The 20,370-nt window shown below is 39.7% G+C and overlaps 1 protein-coding gene across 1 annotated transcript; it reads right to left on the bottom strand.

The window, feature by feature from the left end:
• Positions 1 to 300: 300 nt before the first annotated feature.
• MRPL14 (mitochondrial ribosomal protein L14) lies at positions 301 to 20,370 on the bottom strand. Its single transcript, XM_063305102.1, has 3 exons — positions 20,303 to 20,370; positions 6,514 to 6,607; positions 301 to 903 (listed from the first exon to the last, which is right to left on the bottom strand). Exons 2-3 carry the CDS (start codon positions 6,585 to 6,587, stop codon positions 540 to 542), a joined length of 438 nt encoding a protein of 145 aa, XP_063161172.1. The 5' UTR covers positions 6,588 to 6,607; positions 20,303 to 20,370; the 3' UTR covers positions 301 to 539.

The following is a 20,370-nucleotide window of genomic DNA, read 5'->3' as shown; positions in this document are numbered from 1 at the left end:
CTGTTTATGACATTCTTCTATTTGCTGGTTCCTTTTTATTTGTCTTTATTAATAGCATAAAACCATGCTGGAATTTACTTAAAAGGTTTTTGCTGGCTGGAATCAGGACAATGCAACTATAGAATGCTTTAACAGAATAAAACTGTGAAAGAAAAAAAACTCCAAAAGTGACTGGAGATTAACAGAGAGCAACAGCTGCCCAAATCTGTTGACCCTCTGAATGGTCCTCTCACATTTCCAGTCCTTTACTTTCTTCTCTCCTACCTCTTTCAAAAGCATAAATCATACAAAACAAAACAGTTATCAACACTCTATCTTTAATTAAGCTAGTTCAGAAGAACAACTGTTACCCAAAGGAATGGAAAGCGTCTTTCCCCAAAGATGTCTTAGGAAAATGTTTTTAATTTCTATACAAAGGCTTTGTGCCACCCTCCCCCAACCCTCTTCCTACTTTTTTCAAACTCTTCTTCCTCAGTTCTGGGAAGGAAAAGAGAAACGCAGCTCAAGAGACTGCTTGTCACACAACATCCCCTTGCTTATCAGAGAAAATCGGAGGCAATGGCCAACACTTTGGAGAATTCTTTTCTCTTCCTCAGCAGAGAAGGTATGGGAGTTTTGATCCGTGTCCCAATTGGGTTCCCATTATCTTCAATGAGCACCACATTGTTAGAATCAAACCGAGGAGTCATGCGAGGCCCAGGAAACTTGCACCCGACAATTAATGCCTTTTTCTTTTCCCCTTTGATAGCCAGAAGGATTTGGTCACCCACTTTGCCCACTCCATTTTTGGTATAGACATGGATACATTTTGGAGGCCGGTGATATGGTGTGTTTCCCAAGGAGCTGTTATCAACCACTCGCACACGAGTCATCTTCTGAATGTAATTGCACACACTGCTGAGGCTGAAAGAAAGAGAAGAGGTAAGTCTAAATAGATCTCCTGGGGACACCAAGTGAAACCAGCTCACTTCAGGATCCACCTAAAGTACAGGACTCTCTCTCTGCCCAACCTTGTGCCCTCCAGATGTTGGCCATGCTTCTTGGGAAATTGTGTGTGTGTGTGTGTGTATGTGTGTGTCACTCAATATAACTGGAGGTCACCCAGTTGGGAACCTTGCGTCACAGTGATTTCCTTCAGGATGAAAACAATATTGTGCCAGAAAGTTAAACCAGCAATATAGACAGCAAGGGGCTGAAAGTAAACATATAATAAGTTATTAAAGAAGCATGCTGCCTCTTTAACAGGGCATACACATATCCATGGGGATTGAGAGTGAGAAAGCACCCATTCCATTATGAAGCTTGATTCTCACACAGAAACCTAAAGCTGATCAAATATTTATCTGGCAGGCTTTTCTGGCTTGCCCTCCACCCACCCACCCCCACTGCCACCCCCCATTTGCTAGCATTAGAGAGTTATACAGAGGGGATCTGGCCAAAAGAATCAGGCTGCAATCCTACCAACACTTAGCATGCAGTACACCCACTTGAAAGCAGTGGGGCTTTCTTCTACACTGTGCTCACAATTAGGCAAGTGAGTATTTTGACCATATCATCATTTTTATGCATGTTTTCCACCTCCAAGCTGTATAAACCTGAATGCTTATTGGATATAAGCATATCAGGTGATGTGTATTTCTGTAATGAGGGAGGGTGTGGCCTAAGGAGATCAACACCCTATATCAAGGTATGCATAATTATTAGGCAGCTTCTTTTCCTCAGGCAAAATGGGCCAAAAAAGAGATTTAACTGACTCTGAAAAGTCAAAAATTGTAAAAAGTCTTTCAGAGGGATGCGGCACTCTTGAAATTGCTAAGATATTGGGGCGTGACCACAGAACCATCAAACGTTTTGTTGCAAATAGTCAACAGGGTCACAAGGAACATGTTGAGAAAAAAGAGGCAAATTAACTGCCAAAGATTTGAAAAGAATCAAACGTGAAGCTACCAGGAACCCATTATCCTCCAGTGCTGTCATATTCCAGAACTGCAACCTACCTGGAGTGCCCAGAAGTACAAGGTGTTCAGTGCTCAGAGACATGGCCAAGGTAAGGAAGGCTGAAATTCGACCACCACTGAACAAGACACACAAGTTGAAACGGCAAGACTGGGCCAAGAAATATCTGAAGACAGATTGTTCAAAGGTTTTATGGATTGATGAGATGAGAGTGACTTTTGACAGACCAGATGGATGGGCCCATGGCTGGATCAGTAACAGGCACAGAGCTCCACTTTGACTCAGATGCCAGCAAGGTGGAGGTGGGGTACTGGTATGGGCTGGTATTATTAAAGATGAGCTAGTTGGACCTTTTCGGGTTGAAGATGGACTGAAAATCAACTCCCAAACCTACTGCCAGTTTTTAGAAGACACTTTCTTCAAGCAGTGGTACAGGAAAAAGTCTGCATCTTTCAAGAAGACCATGATGTTTATCCAGGACAATGCTCCATCGCATGCATCGAAGTACTCCACTGTGTGGCTAGCCAGTAAAGGCCTCAAAGATGAAAGAATAATGACATGGCCCCCTTCCTCACCTGACCTAAACCCTATTGAGAACTTGTGGGCCCTTCTCAAACTGGAGATGTATGGTGAAGGAAAACAGTACATCTCTCTGAACAGTGTCTGGGAGGCTGTGGTTGCTGCTGCACAAAAAGTTGATTGTCAACAGATTAAGAAACTGACAGACTCCATGAATGGAAGGCTTATGACTGTTATTGCAAAGAAGGGTGGCTATATTGGTCACTGATTTTTTGTTTGAAATGTCAGAAATGCTTATTTGTAAATTTGGAGTTGTTTATTATTCTCACTTTAACAGATGAAAATAAACGAGTGAGATGGGGGAATTTTCGTTTTTCATTTAGTTGCATAATAATTCTGCACACTAATAGTTGCCCAATAATTGTGCACACATAGATATGCTCCTAAGAAAGCCAAAACCTCACTTTTACTTTCTTAAATATTCAGGTTTGAGGTTTATTAACATTTTGGATTGACCGAGAGCACTGTAGTTGTTCAATAATGAAATTCATCCTCAAAAATACAACTTGCCTAATAATTGTGCACGCAGTGTAAGTAGACAAGTAGAGTGTCACTACTGTAATTTGCACTGCTGTACTGCTCACTACAATGCACTTACAGTCAGTACAGCTCTATATTTTTCTAATGAGAGAAAAGGCAAACTGTGAGACTCATTGAACAAACATTTTCTGAAATGCTTTTTCTTTAGAGCAATTTCCAAATTAAATGACATGAGTATGATGGATGGTAACGCTGCAGTATCTGATCCCTATTAATGTCTCCATTTAAAAAAAAAACTAAGTCTTCACCACAGATGACTGCTAATTCATACAGAGAGTTTTGCTGCAGATTTTACTTTATTATTTTTGCCTCTTCCAGTAGATCTGAGATATAGAATATGAAAAATCTGTAAGTGACCTCGGAGCTGAAAACACTGACCAGGTAGCATGTTTTGTTAAGCCATTATATGGTCTGCTTAGGTTTGGCTTTGTGCTTTTCAACTTAGCAGGATATATGAACTCACTGGGGTTTAAACTGAATAGAACACATTTAGATGAAGCCTCAGGTTTGTTGAATACACAAGTCTTGCACCCATAATTAAAAAGAGAGGTACACATACTTTTTGAGTTTTAACCAATGCCTTCAGTGTTCTGGCTCTTAAAATCAATTTATATATGGCACATTTCCTTTATAAAATAAGTCACTTGATTTTTTTTTAAAAAAGAACTATAGCTATACAAGACACACACATTTTAATCCTAATAGACTTTAGAATAGCCACTCGCTGTCTTAAATCTATTTCTTCTATTTTCCTAATGGGGTGATTGCTACATGAGGAGTCTGCATGAAGGCGTTTCTTTGGATTCAAAGGGCAAAAGTGCTTCCAAGCACACAGGGGCACTGATGGAGCCCCAGTCAGGAACTCCCCAAAGCAGCTGAGTCTTTTCTCTGGGACGGTGTGGCTGCTCTTCGTTGCTGCAGCGTGATCCCAGGGAAAGCGGCATTTGGTTTCAGGAGTTGCCAACAGCTGCTCTGTGTGTGCATCTTTTTCCAACCAATCCAAGGTGCTGCACAGCCCCACTGATTATATGGTTGCAGGATGGTTCACTGTAATTGTACACTACTGAAAAATAATGCAAAACTAAACTTCCAGGAAGGTTTGTCCACCATTATGAATCTTCCCACTTTGTCCCCAGCTACACTTCCAAGGTTCCCTGGAAGTCTCTATTTCTACTGTATAGCTATACCAAAGTATGTCCCCACTAGGCTTTTTCTTACATCAGCCAAGGATCATGCTGGCTAGATATTCTAGAATTGCAGTCTGGAGAGGCCAGGTTCAGTTGGTACACACCATACTGAACTAGAAAGACCAATGGTCAATGTTGGGCTTCCCATCACGTAATGGCATAATCTTTTTAGTCACAGTTCGTTGAGCAACCCCTGGTTGCCTGATTCACACTAAGACTATACAACACGTTTGACAAGCTGTATCTCCTGTGTTCACAGTTACCACTAAGCCAGAATCAAGCAAAACATGTTACAACTTGGCGTGATATGAGATGTGTGATGAATGGAACCTTCTAGTGTTCTGGATCTGGCTTTGAATATGGAGAGGGCAAACAGGCAAAATAGCAATATGAAGCCATATAAAACAGAACCACAAGTTTAAATATTTTTGTATTTCCATTTTTGAAGAACATTCTAGGTGAGCTTTGGTTCTAAAAAACACATGTGTTATGAACTGCATCTTAGAAAATACTCACCTGTGCTTAAGATACTTAGCTGGCCTCAGGGCCTCCAAGACCCTTTCTCCTTTTAGTTTACAAGGATCACTCCAAAAGTTGAGAACAGCCAACCTTTCTCTCAGGGCTTCACTCATTCCACCAGGTATTCATCACACAATGGACAAATCACGAATGTCAAGGGTCTTTGTTCCCACTTCAACATCAAGTATTTTGCAGAAATATTTCCCATACACTTGCAGAGCAGCAAAGTAATGACAAAGGGGGAAGGACACATACCTCTACCTATCGGAGTCTATTTTTTGGAACATAAAGCTGACTTACTGAATCAGATCAGATCAAAGAAATTGAAGTACCATCTAGTCCAAAAAGGAGCCATTTCTATAAGGCCGCAGAGAAAAGGGTTTCCTTGGTGTTATTATTATTTAAAATAAATGTTTCCCTCATAACATTTGATCATGTTTGTAAAACTGAAAACTGTTCTCGGCTCCAGCACTTGCTGGGGCTAGAAAGTCTGGAGATATTGTAGTCACTGTTCTCATCAGTGAGTCTATTACAGAAATAGTCACTTGATGATCAACCAGAAATATATATCCAGACACATTTAAGTTTGTCTTTCTTTCTCTTTTTCTTTTTACTAGCCAATAATGCAGGTGATTTGTTCCTCTATTCTATGGGAAAACTCCTACTTACCAAGTCAGTATATATGCACAGGTACAATATACCCATGTGGGCAACAATTGCCTCCAAGTGACTACCTGACCCACAACACCTCTTGAAGGCTGCTGCTGTGTTTCTTCTACAAGTCATAGCAGTTGCCTCTCCTAGCTCTGAAGGCTGGAAAACAGAGCCACAATAAAAAAAACCTGACAAGACAGACATGATAGGGCCCCATGCCACATGCAGAACCTGAATAAAATACTACTGAATATTTTTCAATGGCAACAGAAATTAGTAATTGTATAATGGCCCTGTGGGAAGGAGGACAGCTTTTGGGGGAGTGAGAATGGAAGGCCATGTCACACCCAGAGCTGGGTCCAAATGACCAGGGAACTGCCTCTACTGCCCTCTAGTCTCCACTGCCCAGGATGATATTTAGATCAGAAGGTAGAACTCCTACTGATACGTATTCTCAAGTACTATGAAAAGGTGTGGGTGGCTGGGACACAGGGTATTTTAAAACTATTTAACTATTTAAATACTCTATTTAAGTAGAATATAATTAAGATGGGGTAAGAGCAGTATATGATGGAAATAAAGCATGCATGAGAATAACTGTGTAAGGAATCAAGCTAGTGAGGTTTGGGAATCATCAGTTCCCAAACCAGAGAACCATTATGAACACTAAGGGGGTGCATCTCAATTTCAAGGCTGGGAAGAAAATTGAAGCCATGGATGGATGGATGGATGGATGGATGGATGGATATGTTGCTTTTGCTGTACTACAGTCTTTCTGTGCAAATGTGCCTTCATTCTGGAGTGCCACTAAGCAGTTAATCCAGCCATGTGGTTGCTGAAAGCTTCTGCTTTAAGCAAGCTCCTGAATACGGGGTTAAGTGCCTGGAGAAGAGTCTGCATAAGAAGGCGCAGGCTCCAGTCCCCACTCACCACTCACCCACAGAGTGAGCCAATCACTTTCTCTTAATCCAAACTATTTCACAGGATAATGACAAGAATAAAATGAAGGATAACTGCACATGAATTGCCATGAACACCTTGGAGAAAAGACAGGATATAAATATAACAAAATAAATACCTGAAATTTCGTTTATTTGTCGCTCTACTTATCTGGGGAAGAGCCAACCCCAAGTACCGATACAAAAGAACCATCAGGATTCCAATAAGACGACCTGGGTAAGAAAACAAACAAACAAAATGTTAATTTGTATTTATATTTATGAATAAATGAATAGAGCAAACTCCTAGGGAAAAGCAGAATTTTTCATTCTGCTATCCCTTGAAAGATCTCAGATGCTTGTATTGTACTGTTAAATCACAGCACCATACTGTCCTCCAAAAGAAATAAATAAAACAGAATTAATGTGAGGCAGTTATACATAACACAATGGTACTGTATTTTAAAAAAAACACACACTGCAGGGCTGCTTTCTTCAGGGGAACAGATCCTCATTGTCAAAATATCCTTCTGCTTTTACAATTGCTGGTTGTTAGCTGCTAATCTTTGAGGACACAAGTACAGAGCACAGTCATTTAGCATAGCATTCCCTACCCTGATGGTCTCCAGTGAATTCTGAACTGCTGGTTTCACAGCTATAAAAGCAGCAAGTTTTTAAAAAATTCAAAGGGCTGACAGAGATACCCATCCCTTTGTTACTTACTACTTTTTCAGAGAGATTAGCGCAAGCATTTTAAAGGAGTTTGAGCTGCAGAATTTTTAAAAGCTTACTTGGTACCAAAATTAAGGATGTATTTGTTTAATTGCTTTATTTGCAATGGGGTTATGATATGGGATTTCTAATCAGCAGTTTAGAAACTTAATCAAATTTTTAAAAGTCCCAAAGAGAAATCACCCAATGATATTCTGGAATAGAAATCCATTTTAGGAATATAATTTTTAAAAAAATTAGAATAAAAATCATAATTATTCCATTCTGGTTAGCTCCTTTAATGTAAGTCCTATGAATATACTGTACTAAGTTTATTCTGACCAATTTAATAACTGAGTTACATCTCCATTACCATCAAACTATTTATTTTTGACCCCAGGCACTTTATTGCAACACAGAACCTTTAATTATTTTCCCAGCTTCAAAAATACAATGTACAGTACTGTAACTATAAGATTCTCTGTGTAGATTTTAAGTCACCCCAAAAATACTGATTTCACATTAAGACTAAATTACCGAAAGTCAGATTTGTACGCATTGTGTGTGCGGGTGCGCGTTGTGGATTCCTAAGATATCACAGAACTGCAAACATCTTTTAGATGCATGGAACAAGATCTTCTGGGTCAAAACCACCCACATGGAAAGAAAGTGTTCCTAGCAATCAAGGTGATATTGTCAAAATATTTGCTTATTTATTATTTGCTTTATTTGTTTAATCGATTTAGGTATGTTCATCTCACTATTCCACACTGGTGGAACATTTACCACTAAAAAGGATGTAAATGAAGTAAATGGACAGTCTGTCTCACTATTATCTGCATTCCAATATAACAAACAGGGGGAAAATTTATCCTCTTTAGTCGTCTTCTGTTGAGTGACTGAGTAAAACAATAACTCTAGAGGCTGCCTTTTCCAACTGGAATTCAGGAATACAAAACTTCATGACAAAATGGTACAAACTAGACCAGACAAGCCTTGTATCAAGGAGATGCAAGACTGCGTAATAGCATTCTCTATGTACTAGGTATAATTCATTTTTAAAAATTGAATTATAACAGTGAAATTGAAGAAAATTATCATTTCCATGTTTGGATATTTTTGAATATTTTTTCCATGTAGGGGTGTTTTTCTTCCCTTTTTGCATGTGTGTGTGAATGCATGCCATATATATAGATAAAGTGTATTCTTTGTTTATGAGGGTTTTTTTTTTCAAACAATAATTTTTTTCTTCTTTTTCCCTCATTTTTTCCTTAGGTAGTTTAGTGTAAGGTTTTGGGTTTTTTTAACCATATACTTTATTATATAATAGGGTTTGTTTCTTTTAAAGTATATAGTATTTTATACGATAGTAATGTAGCTGCATAATTACATAGTTAATCCAAAATACTACATATTAATATGTAATGGTTTTTGAGAAATGTTAAAGTGCTTTAAATTGTTACAAAATAACTTTAAAATACCCAGCAAAGATCCATTACCTGAAATTAACGTAGTCTCAGAAATTAGGATTAAAGATTACTCCTGTTTCAATTTAGATCTTTCATCCTGTGCCATTTTTTAAAAGCTCCTAGATATTTAAGGATCACTTTCAGTGCAATGATATAAACAGAAAATTATCCCTGCACAAAATTAGGGGTTATCTCTTCCTTTTTTACATATAAATAATTCTTCTGTCTTTTCATTCCTCTTAATTTTTTGATTCTCCCCTCAACAGCCAATCAGTATTCAATCCCAACATGAATACTCAGTACTCAATGATTTACACCACACATTGACTAAGACAAAATGTTGTCGGTAACCACCCACTGTCTAAGCATGATGGGTCAACATAGCCGTCACATTAAGTTATAATGTGGTGTATCTGTTGAGGCATAGCATGTTATGTAAACACAGCAATTCTATTTGGCTAACCTGGTTTTAAGGTTTAGCACGTTGAGTAAACTGAGCTAGAAGGGCATTTGGGAAGGGACATACCGCTTGATAGTAATTTCTTCTGTACTTCTGAAAACTCTAAAGTTTCCCAAACTGATAATTCATGACTGACTGTTACATGGAAACTCTATTCTAAATATTACAGAAAGAATGTAAGATGCAAAATATTCAAGATAGGCAACAAAAGGGATATCTATAATTCTTTGTTATTTATATCATAATAAACCATTTTTTTCAGGCATATCTTGACATTTCATTTTTTCATTCAAACCCACTGATCAAAAATAACTGCTAAACCAAGAACTAATTTGTATTCAGAGTGTAAAGCTGATATATTGAAGAGAGAGTTTTGACACAAGAATATTCTCATTACTAGCGGCATAGTTCTCATAAATGAAAACATCAAACACAGTTATTTTCTAATGTTAAGCCATAATTGCAGTTACTTAACTTCCTATAATCAACCATTTACATAAGCATAAAAGGAAATCATCTGAACACTCTGAAACAAGAACTATCATTTCATCTCATTCCCTTTATCTGCTAGGAATTATTTGGGCACAAATCCAATTTGAATTCAAAATAAACTGCAGAAAGAATGGAAAGAATGAATTTATCTAAGTATGAGAGTAGACATTATGGCTTTCAAACTTATGCTCTTCTCTTAAGGCAAATTTGGGGAAGTAAGACCCACTGGGAAGGTGGAGGGCTCAATCCCTTCCTTACCTGCAAAATCCACAGATCATTAAAATAGGACTATCACAGCTAGATTCTAAAATCAGCCAGTTTGGGAGCAAAACAGCAAGATTTTGCAAAGATGGAAGTTCAGCAATCGTGGACAAAGCCTCCATCTGTTAATCCTTCCTGCAGGGTCTCCTTACTTCCATATTCATGTCACCTTGGTAAGCATTTGTCAGTTGCTCAGAAAAAGTGTAGCCCTGCCCCCAAATCACATTCAGATATATTGTTTGTAAGTAAGAGAAATGGACTGGAAATCCTTCTGTTCTGTTCTGGGATAATAAAGATGTCCCTAACATGCCAATTTTATATGTACAGGAACTTTATTTTTTTAATGTGACCTGTAGTCTGATGGGGGTGCGGGGTGGGGGGAGGAATCCTTACTTTCTCAAAAGGAACAAGACAGAATTCTTTAGCAATAACCTTTAAAAAAATAGAACAATTCAACCAACAGAAACCAATGTTTGAATGCCACTCTGTTAAGTACAGCATTAAAAATTCTCAGTGATTTCATGTAGGCTTCATGTAAGGAAACGCAGAGCATTTTTTAAAAGCTGGATTCCGATGAACAGCCTGAGTCCTCCAAATTACGTAGATTAACATGTTGACACAAACACTAATTTGTATTAGTTTATTCTCCTGCTGAGATCTTCCTGAAAATATTTTTATCTTAATGTGAAAAAATGTGAATGTGCAATTACCTTACATTTTTAACATTTCAACTGCTCTGGCACCAGAATATTTCTCTCAAATACTCTCAACAATCTAACAGGAATTTGAAGTACTTCGCTACTCTCAACTGGAGGAGCTTCTGAAACTTTGCAGCCAGATCCTCAAAAGCCCATGGGAGTGTGGATTGCTGTACTACGTGTCAAATTAAGTCACCTATAGTCACCTTCCCCCGGCATCCTTCATAGCTCCTCTCCATCCCACACAAGAAAACTTTCGTTGAGAGTTATTTCTCACACAGATAGGATGATTAACAGTTACCAAAACAGTGAACAGATGGAAACTGCCCCACCTGTTCAGTTCAGTCCCCTGCAAAGTAAGAGTGAAAGACGACAAATAATTTTGCCACCATAATTCCCTGGATAGAAGTGTTTCATTTGGGGGTAGAGTACTCATGGGATTATTGTGTTGTCACTGTGACCTTCCTTCTAAAAAGACTACTGATCAGAGATCTTGGATTATTGTTCCTTGGATGAACTATTTCCAGTCCAGGCTGTCTGGAGGAAGGTCTGATTCTTTTCATACTATGTGAAGCCCACCATAAAAGGGAAATTTAACTTACAAAATCCATCTATATTAAGCAATTCCCTATGTAGGCACTGATATTAAATTCTGGGCAGAACCCCAATTTGGCAATTTAAAATATAATCTCAGAGCCTATCCAAACCCACCCTCCAAATCCAGATCCTGGTTCACAATTCCAAATCTGTATCTACTGCTTTTGAAATACTGCAATCACTACTGAGAGCACAAAATGTATTCATTTCAGACAAACAGAATCAGGAGACTTTGTTCTGTTTTATTCGTTTAGTCGCTTCCAACTCTTCATGACTTCATGGACCAGCCCACACCAGAGCTTCCTGTCGGTCGTCAACACCCTCAGCTCCCCCAGGGACGAGTCCATCACCTCTAGAATATCATCCATCCACCTTGCCCTTGGTCAGCCCCTCTTCCTTTTGCCTTCCACTCTCCCTAGCATCAGCATCTTCTCCAGGGTGTCCTGTCTTCTCATTATGTGGCCAAAGTATTTCAGTTTTGCCTTTAATATCATTCCCTCAAGTGAGCAGTCTGGCTTGATTTCCTGGAGGATGGACTGGTTTGATCTTCTTGCAGTCCAAGGCACTCTCAGAATTTTCCTCCAACACCACAGTTCAAAAGCATCGATCTTCCTTCTCTCAGCCTTCCTTATGGTCCAGCTCTCGCAGCCATATGTTACTACGGGGAACACCATTGCTTTAACTATGCGGACCTTTGTTGTCAGTGTGATGTCTCTGCTCTTAACTATTTTATCGAGATTTGTCATTGCTCTTCTCCCAAGGATTGAGCGTCTTCTGATTTCCTGGCTGCAGTCAGCATCTGCAGTAATCTTCGCACCTAGAAATACAAAGTCTTTCACTGCTTCTACATTTTCTCCCTCTATTTGCCAGTTATCAATCAAGCTGGTTGCCATAATCTTGGTTTTTTTGAGGTTTAGCTGCAAGCCAGCTTTTGCACTTTCTTCTTTCACTTTCATCATAAGGCTCCTCAGTTCCTCTTCGCTTTCAGCCATCAAAGTGGTATCATCTGCATATGAGATTGTTAATGTTTCTTCCAGCGATTTTAACTCCAGACTTGGATTCCTCAAGCCCAGCATGTTGCATGATGTGTTCTGTGTACAAGTTGAATAGGTAGGGTGAGAGTATACAGCCCTGCCATACTCCTTTCCCAATCTTAAACCAGACCGTTGTTCCGTGGTCTGTTCTTACTGTTACTTACTGTATACCGGTCGTTATACAGATTCTTCAGGAGGCATACAAGATGACTTGGTATCCCCACACCACTAAGAACTTGCCACAATTTGTTATGGTCCACACAGTCAAAGGCTTTAGAGTAGTCAATAAAGCAGAAATAGATGTTTTTCTGAAACTCCCTGGCTTTTTCCATTATCCAGCGGATATTGGCAATTTGGTCCCGAGTTCCTCTGCCTTTTCTAAAGCCAGCTTGTACATCTGGCAATTCTCGCTCCATGAATTGCTGAAGTCTACCTTGCAGGATCTTGAGCATTACCTTACTGGCATGTGAAATGAGTGCCACTGTTCGATCGTTTGAACATTCTTTAGTGTTTCCCTTTTTTGGTATGGGGATATAAGTTGATTTTTTCCAATCTGATGACCATTCTTGTGTTTTCCAAATTTGCTGGCATATAGCATGCATTACCTTGATAGCATCATCTTGCAAGATTTTGAACAGTTCAGCTGGGATGCCGTCGTCTCCTGCTGCCTTGTTATTAGCAATGCTTCTTAAGGCCCATTCAACCTCACTCTTCAGGATGTCTGGCTCTAGCTCACTGACCACACTGTCAAAGCTATCCCCAATATTGTTATCCTTCCTATACAGGTCTTCTGTATATTCTTGCCACCTTTTCTTGATGTCTTCTTCTTCTGTTAGGTCCTTGCCATCTTTGTTTTTGATCATACCCATTTTGGCCTGGAATTTACCTCCGATGTTGTCCTAACAGCCAGGAACCACGCTGAGACAAGGAATAGGTCTCTAATGTTTACTTACTGCTACATAACAGAGAATCCTAACAAACTGAAGAAGTGTGGGAAAACCCAGACATATAAACCCCAAAGACTAAGGCAGGCCCGATCTGTGTCTCTTTGAATGGCCACCTAATTCCTCAGTACTACGCATGCGCTTTACAGCCTGGATGGGAGCCCCCTGCTCACCATCCTCACTCATGACAGATGTTTCTAATTTTCTGGAAGAGGTCTCTTGTCCTTCCTATTCTATTGTCTTCTTCCACTTCCACGCGTTGCTTGTTTAAAAATAATTCCTTATCTCTTCTGGCTAACCTCTGGAATTTTGCATTTAATTGGGCATATCTCCCCCTATCGCTGTTGCCTTTTGCTTTACTTCTTTCTTGGGCTACTTCTAGTGTCTCAGCTGACAGCCATTTTGCCTTCATGGTTTTCTCTTTCTTTGGGATGTATTTTGTTGCCGCCTCCTGAACAATGTTGCGAACTTCTGTCCATAGTTCTTCCAGGACCCTATCTACTAAGTCCAGTCCCTTAAATAGATTCTTCACCTCCACTGCATATTCCTTAGGAATATTAGTGAGCTCATATCTAGCTGATCTGTGGGTCTTCCCTAATCTCTTTAGTCTGATCCTAAATTGTGGGGGTCTCATCTTCCGATGGTATACCGACATATCTCTGGTTGTACTGATCCATTTAGTTTTCACGGCAAGAATACTGGGGTGGGTTGCCATTACCTTCCCCAGGGATCGCATTTAGTCTGACCTCTCTGTCATGACCTTCCTGTCTTGGGGGGCCCTTCACGGTTTAGCTCATGGCATTATTGAGGTGCTCAAGCTCCAGCACCACGACAAGGTAACAATCCTTTGCTAAAGACTTTGTTCTAGGTATCTTTAAATTTTGCTTTTTTAAAAAAGGAAATTGTCATTTTGTTGTTTTTTTAATTTCTTAGCAGAATTAAATGAAATTTATAGGCAAAGTTGCTCCTTTAAAAGTTTATATATTACAAGTTTCAAAACCAGCCTTTCCAATTTAAGTTTTCCTTAAAAAATAAAACAAATCCAACCCATCAGCATTCCTATAGTTTGGGAAGATAATAATTACGAAATGACATAGAGGTTGTCCTATCTAAGCTGACAGATTTTCAAGTTGAATGTTAAGCACAATGAGGGAGGGCAAAAATGGTCATAAAGTTTGAGTGTAAGAAGTATATCAAACTTCTTGGAGCTAATTAGATCAATTTCAATAAATGTTCTTTAGCTTCAAGTCTTCCTTAGGATTTGAGGGGCAAAGAAACATGATTGCCCCCACTCCAATTTTTAAAATGTAAGATTTCATACCTGCTGGATCTTACTTAAACCTTAAGCATATTAATGGAAATGTGGCAGACCTGACCACAAACATCAGATATATTGCTTCAGTTTGTTCTGTGTGTGCTTCCAGTTCTTTCTTGGAGTCATAGAATAAACTTTTTTTAGCATATTAAGGGTATTGGGCAAGACAGATCCTTCCTGGTGTACAATCATTCACAGCATTCCACAATGCAAAGGATGCAGCTCAGATATTTTGAAGTATGCACACATGCTATGTTCTGACAAATGTTAACAAGTGTGTCTCATTGCTAAAGTCATATGCATGTCTATTTAAGAGTATAAGAGCACACAAGAGTTTAGGTTTGAAAAATTGATCAGCAAATAATATTCTGCATTAAAGTAACATCATCACAGCAAAGCAATGAGTTATTTTTATATAGCCAAATAATGTGTAATTAAACTAAAAATAATGTAACTTAAAACTCAGCTGTCTCTCCATTAGGTTTCTAACAGCCCTACCTGTGCTGCCCTTTGAACCTCAACTATTGGCACATATACTGTAAATGGAAACAGAACCACAGAGTCCATTAAATTCCTTTGCATCTATTTACAATCTGGTTGCACTTTTCAGTCAATCACACTGACAATGAAGAAACAAAATCTATACTTGAAACCAACTTTAAGTCACTGACTGAATTAAAAGACTGCAGAAGATCCCATTAATCTCAGATTTATTGTTAACAGAGGTAAATGCAGCAAACAAATTCTAAGTCAGCCTGAAAGTATTTGGGGAAAAGTCAGAGTTGTACCCAGACAGGATAGTATCTGGGCCACATCAGAGATGAGGATGTTGATTTTGTAAATGTTGGTGGTAACTTTGGGCTTAATTTTTCTAACACGTGAAAAGATGAGGCTTAGTTCTTTGTTTTCTTCTCTTCTTCTCCTTGTTGTTTTCATGATGTGTTTGTGTACACACTTGCACACACACACCAATGACAAAGTACAGGGTCCACCATCCAAAGGGGGTTGTTTGACATGAGAGTAAATATAGCCTCAGGCTATATCTCTAAACAGAATGATCACTTATTAAAGAAATTTGAGATTAAAAGGTCTTAGTGATATGCACTTCTGTTATTAAAACATTCTGAAGAAAAGAACAATCCACCTTTGCTTATTAAAGATGTGCACATACATTAGAGCATCTTGTCTCAGAGGACACTGTGGACAATCTAAGAAGGCACCAGTCCCTCCTAGATTCACTAAGTGCTTTCATTTTTAAAATCTGCTACCCGGTTATTCAGGGGAACATTTTTAACTGTCCAAAAAGCTTATTGACTGAATCTAAACAAATGCTCTTGAAATAGCCCTAATTAATAAATCAGGTTGTTTTTTCCACTGAGATTCTTTGATCTAGCAAAACCTAAGAAAGAGTTTTTGTTGATTCTCTATTTCCTCTCCACTCTCCTAAATCCTTCCCCAGAATGCTACACAGATGAAGAACCACTTAGGGAAAAAACACCCCTACTTCTGCTCATAAAAGCCTGTACTGGCTCAAAGAACTACCCATCATTGAAGAGATATAATTGTATATAACACATTACATAGTAACACTTTGGATTCAAAGGGAAGAAGGGGCTTCAGAACATGCAGAATGCCTAAGTAGCACCTCTCTATAACTCCTTAAACCAGTGTTTTTCAAACTTGGTAACTTTAAGACATATGGACTTCAACTCCCAGAATTCTGGGAGTTGAAGTCCACACATCTTAAAGGTGCCAAGTTTGAAAAACACTGTCTTAAACCAATGCATCTTTTCCTAAGATTGTGCTGCAGCTGGGGAAGGCTGTCATGAGATCCTGGGAAAAGACACAGCTGCTTTAAGGAATTGTGGACAGGTGCTACACAATGCCCACTTCCCCCTTCAGATCTGAAGTGCTACAGAGTCCTATGGCATAGTATGATGGAATCAAAAGCACGACCATGAAGACTAGCGCACAAGCAATTTAAACTTCAGACACAAACATACATTTTGTATAGATAAAAATGGGATTGTCCCCTGCAAACGCTGAACCAGTATTCACATGCACAGCAGATAGCACAGCAATGTGGCAAGAGAGACTGTTTTCAGGTCAAAGTGAAGGACCTCTGCTGGCAGTTCCCTTGGATAACCCTTAAGAAACATTAACATAAAATTAATCCAAGCTATCAATTTGTCCTGTAACAACAACAACGAAATGCAACCAAATTGCTTCCTCAAACTGCGGAGTGAGAAATTATTTTTCAGAGGGCCAACTTTTCAAGGCTCTGTCCCATTCTAATCTCTCTTCTAGAAGTGCTGAGTGTTTCTGCCAAGCCGCAATCTCAGTTTTAGATTCACAGCAGCAAAGACCAAATATTTTTAACAAAGAATTGTTTGACATAAAAACAATACCCCTGGATATCAGCAAAGTGCAGTCTGAAGTATTCTGCAGGGGTGAGGGAGGCGTGTGGACAAGTTGTCCACTGTCATGTAGCTGACAGGGCCTCTGTCACTGAGCCAATCTCTCTCTCTGTCCTGTCAGCTCACTATCTGGGGTTCTCGGAACTCACTTAACCATGTCACTTAAAGGCCCTGCCCACTTGCACTTCTCCACAACATCCATTTCCTCCTTGGTCCCATGACATTGCCCTTATGTCACCCTAACTCATGAACAAAGCAATCTTAAGTTCTCCCCAGCTGTACTGATCTAAACAGAGTATTTCTCCCTTATTTCAACATCATCCAATAATAGCCTCAAGGTATATAACATTGGTTAGACATTGTTAGCCATTTTCTTAGAGGAGAAATCAGGTAAGGAGAGTATTGTAAGGGTGTCTAACTAACCAGCCTCCACTGCAGCCTTTTAATCTCCATCAGCACAATGTCTCCTATACTCTTTTCATACCTGTCACCTTCTTGTCTCCCATTTCCAACACCAACTTCTCTCCAAACTTTCCAAAAGGAGAGCACTCCTCCACTATTTTATTTGGGGAAGAAGAGTGGTATGTTTGTGCTAGCCCACCTTAACAATATTTTGAAATCTATTTCTACTTTAACGTGTAAAAGCCCCTTCACTGTGCTGTTCAGAAAATAATGAGGGATATTGAACTGGCTGCCACTGCTTATTCATCTTTTCCCTTGCATTTGTCAGATTCAATTATTGCTGCCCCCTGCAGGTAAGAGAGTGGTTACCCAAAAGCAGGTCCATTTCAGTTCTCTCACTCCCAAGGCACAATCATGGCAGGATTTGCCTCCCTATTCTGGGTTGTATTTCTGTCACAGGGTTGTTATTGTGGGAGTAAAATTATGGGATACCCCACTCCAACTCTGTAGTCTTGAGAGAAAAAGGTGGGATACCCACAAAGTAAATCTAAACAACACTGGGCTATCTCTTTGACTTTGTGGACAATTCACAAGATTCTACAACTGTTTTCTACAATAGTACAGGTACTCCTCATTTAGCAAGCACAATTAGCAACTCAGTCATTAAGCAAAGAGGTCACTAAGTGAAACCACAACTGTGCTTATGATCTTACTTCAGCTTTCCCTTGCTTTACAGACCTGCGAAGGTCGTAAATGCAAGAATTGGTTGTAAAGTTACTCTTTCATCACTGTCCAGTTGCAAAACAAGGACTACCTATACTCTTAGTGTTAATTATAAGTAACAATTAACTGTCAGACTACATCTAATGCATGTCAGAAGCTACTGACTGAAAGGGAGAGTTCCACACTTTTCTTACCAAATCTTCTCTTTAGAGTTAAAAAAAGAAATCTTTAGTTGCACAAGTGCTACTAGATATGATGCCAGGAAACCCTAATCCATCTGCAGTTTTGTTTATCTGGATTTTTTTTTTCTTATTTCTATTTTCCTCACCCTTACCTTTTCACAACCTGTTGTGCAGAAACAGGTAGATCTGAGAGTAAAGGTACCACTTTTCCTACATTATTAAACTGTCCCTCTTCCCGTCCCAACTTTAAAGAAAGAAAACATGCAATGTCTGATAGAACTCTAACACTGAAACATGCAGATGAAACCTCAGCAAGAGCTATAAAGTCATTCACTATTTCATCTCACACTGGATACATGTGATGAAGACAACTGTGCTTAACAGAACCTATGCACTTAAGAGATATGTTACTCTTTAAAACCACACAAGAATATTCTTACTGTTATGGAAATTTGATATTCCTGTATTTTTTTTCTTTGTCAACTTTGCTACTTTTATGTTACTGTAGCTTTAAGAAGAAAAGCCAGACTCGAGTACTTTGTCCTTCATGTTTGACCAGCTACAAGCTTTCTCTTCTTGGCTCTCCAAGTATAATTATCACTTGCTGTCCTGTTCACTTTGTTGCCTCTTTCCAATGAAACCATTGATCATGAGTGCCTAGCCTACAATCCTGGGCCAGGAAGAAGGCGGGAAAGCCTCTCATCCACCTCCTTTTGTGAATCTCTATAAAGACTGTCTTAAAATGTCCAAGTGTCGACATGGACAATATATACTAGCAATTGTGGACACGTTCTCAAAATGCATCCCACAGACAAAGCAGACACCAAGGTGCAAGAGCGCTTGCTACAGGATCCAGACCAGCCTTGCAACAACCTCAAGCCTGGAAATTGGAACTACTGTAAAGTCTTCAAGGGAAAAGACACCCTCCAGCCAAGATGGAAAGAACCCCTACAGATTCTGCTAACCACCAACACAGCAGTTCACTGCCAGGACTACCATACCCCACTTGGATTGACACTTCCCACTGTGAGAAAGCACACCCCACCAACTGATCAGCTTCAGTACAAAAGGTTTCCACCTCCATATTTTCTTTCTTCTTGTTCCTCTACCACTGAATTTCCCTCTCTGTATTTTCAAGGCATCCTCAGCAATACTGGATCTGTATTAGTATGTTGTAAGGAAAATGGGATAGGAGCATGTTTGGTGTAGTAGTTAAGGCACCAGGCTAGAAACTGGGACACCGTGAGTTTTAGTCCTCCCTTAGTCACAAAGCCAACCAGGTGACCTTGGGCCAGGCACTTTCTCTCAGCCCTAGGAAGGAAGCAATGGCAACCCACTTCTGAAATCTTGCCAAGAAAACTGCAGGGGCTTGTCCAGGCTATTGCCAGGAGTCAAGACTGACTCAAAGGCACGCACCCAAGGAAAAAGGGTGTATCAGGGTAAAAAGAGAGATTCCTGTGCTATAATTCTCCCAATTCCAGATTTTAAAATAAAGCATGATTGCCTTTTGCTCTATCTGCAAGTGGTGCAAATTTCCTCTACACATTTACTTCTGAGAAACCTCCATGGAACTTGGTGGGATTTTGTTCTCAGTAAAGGACAGAAAGTGCTGTAATTCTGAACAAGACTGACTGGGGGAGGACCCTCAAGCATGAGCTGGTTTAATGCTCCTGAGTTTAATGGGCTTAATCCAACTATGTATACAGAACTGTGGTCTTATTTCGAAATTCTGCTGGTCTTGGGACTTACTGCTCAGCAGACAAAGACAAGATCCCAGTCTTCTGGTCTTTAGAAGGCTTATATTCGAAATCGTAAATGCACTTACGCACGAGTAAGTCCTATAAAATCCAACAGCCTTATTTGTAAGTAAAGTAACTAAACACAGGACTAAAAGGCCTAAAGTCCTACTCATGTTGTTCCTCCTGATTTTCCAATTCCGAGTGGTATTCAAGGTTGTGATGCAAAGTAGACCTTCTCGAGATTAAGGCTGCAACGCTAAAATCACTTGCCTAGGGCTAGGAGTGAGCCTTGCACAACCCGTGGGCTTTTTTCAAAGGATCTGTACATACAACCGCGCTGCACGACCTAACTTCATTCCCATCACTAGCATGAAGTATCGTCCTAATCTTAGCTATTCCGGCCCTCCAGCTCAAAGCCGCAAGAAAAGAAGGGAGCCTCTCCCACCCAAAAGGACGCCCCTTCTCTCCCAACCCCCATCACTCACACGTTCTTCGGACCAGAGGATCTCCTGAGCACGCAGGCGCAAAACAGCCCTCCCAGGGAAAGGGAAAA

This window comes from Candoia aspera, chromosome 1 (genome assembly GCF_035149785.1).
Source record: "Candoia aspera isolate rCanAsp1 chromosome 1, rCanAsp1.hap2, whole genome shotgun sequence".
Classification (NCBI taxonomy): domain Eukaryota; kingdom Metazoa; phylum Chordata; class Lepidosauria; order Squamata; family Boidae; genus Candoia; species Candoia aspera.
This window is presented reverse-complemented; position numbering and strand designations above follow the sequence as displayed.

Bases quoted from the DNA above. Each gene is read 5' to 3' on its own strand.
- MRPL14 (XM_063305102.1), bottom strand. From the start codon at position 6,587: ATGGTTCTTTTGTATCGGTACTTGGGGTTGGCTCTTCCCCAGATAAGT. The intron at 904-6,513 runs GTATTTATTTTG...TCTTTCTTTCAG, and splicing joins ACAAATAAACGAAATTTCAG to CCTCAGCAGTGTGTGCAATT.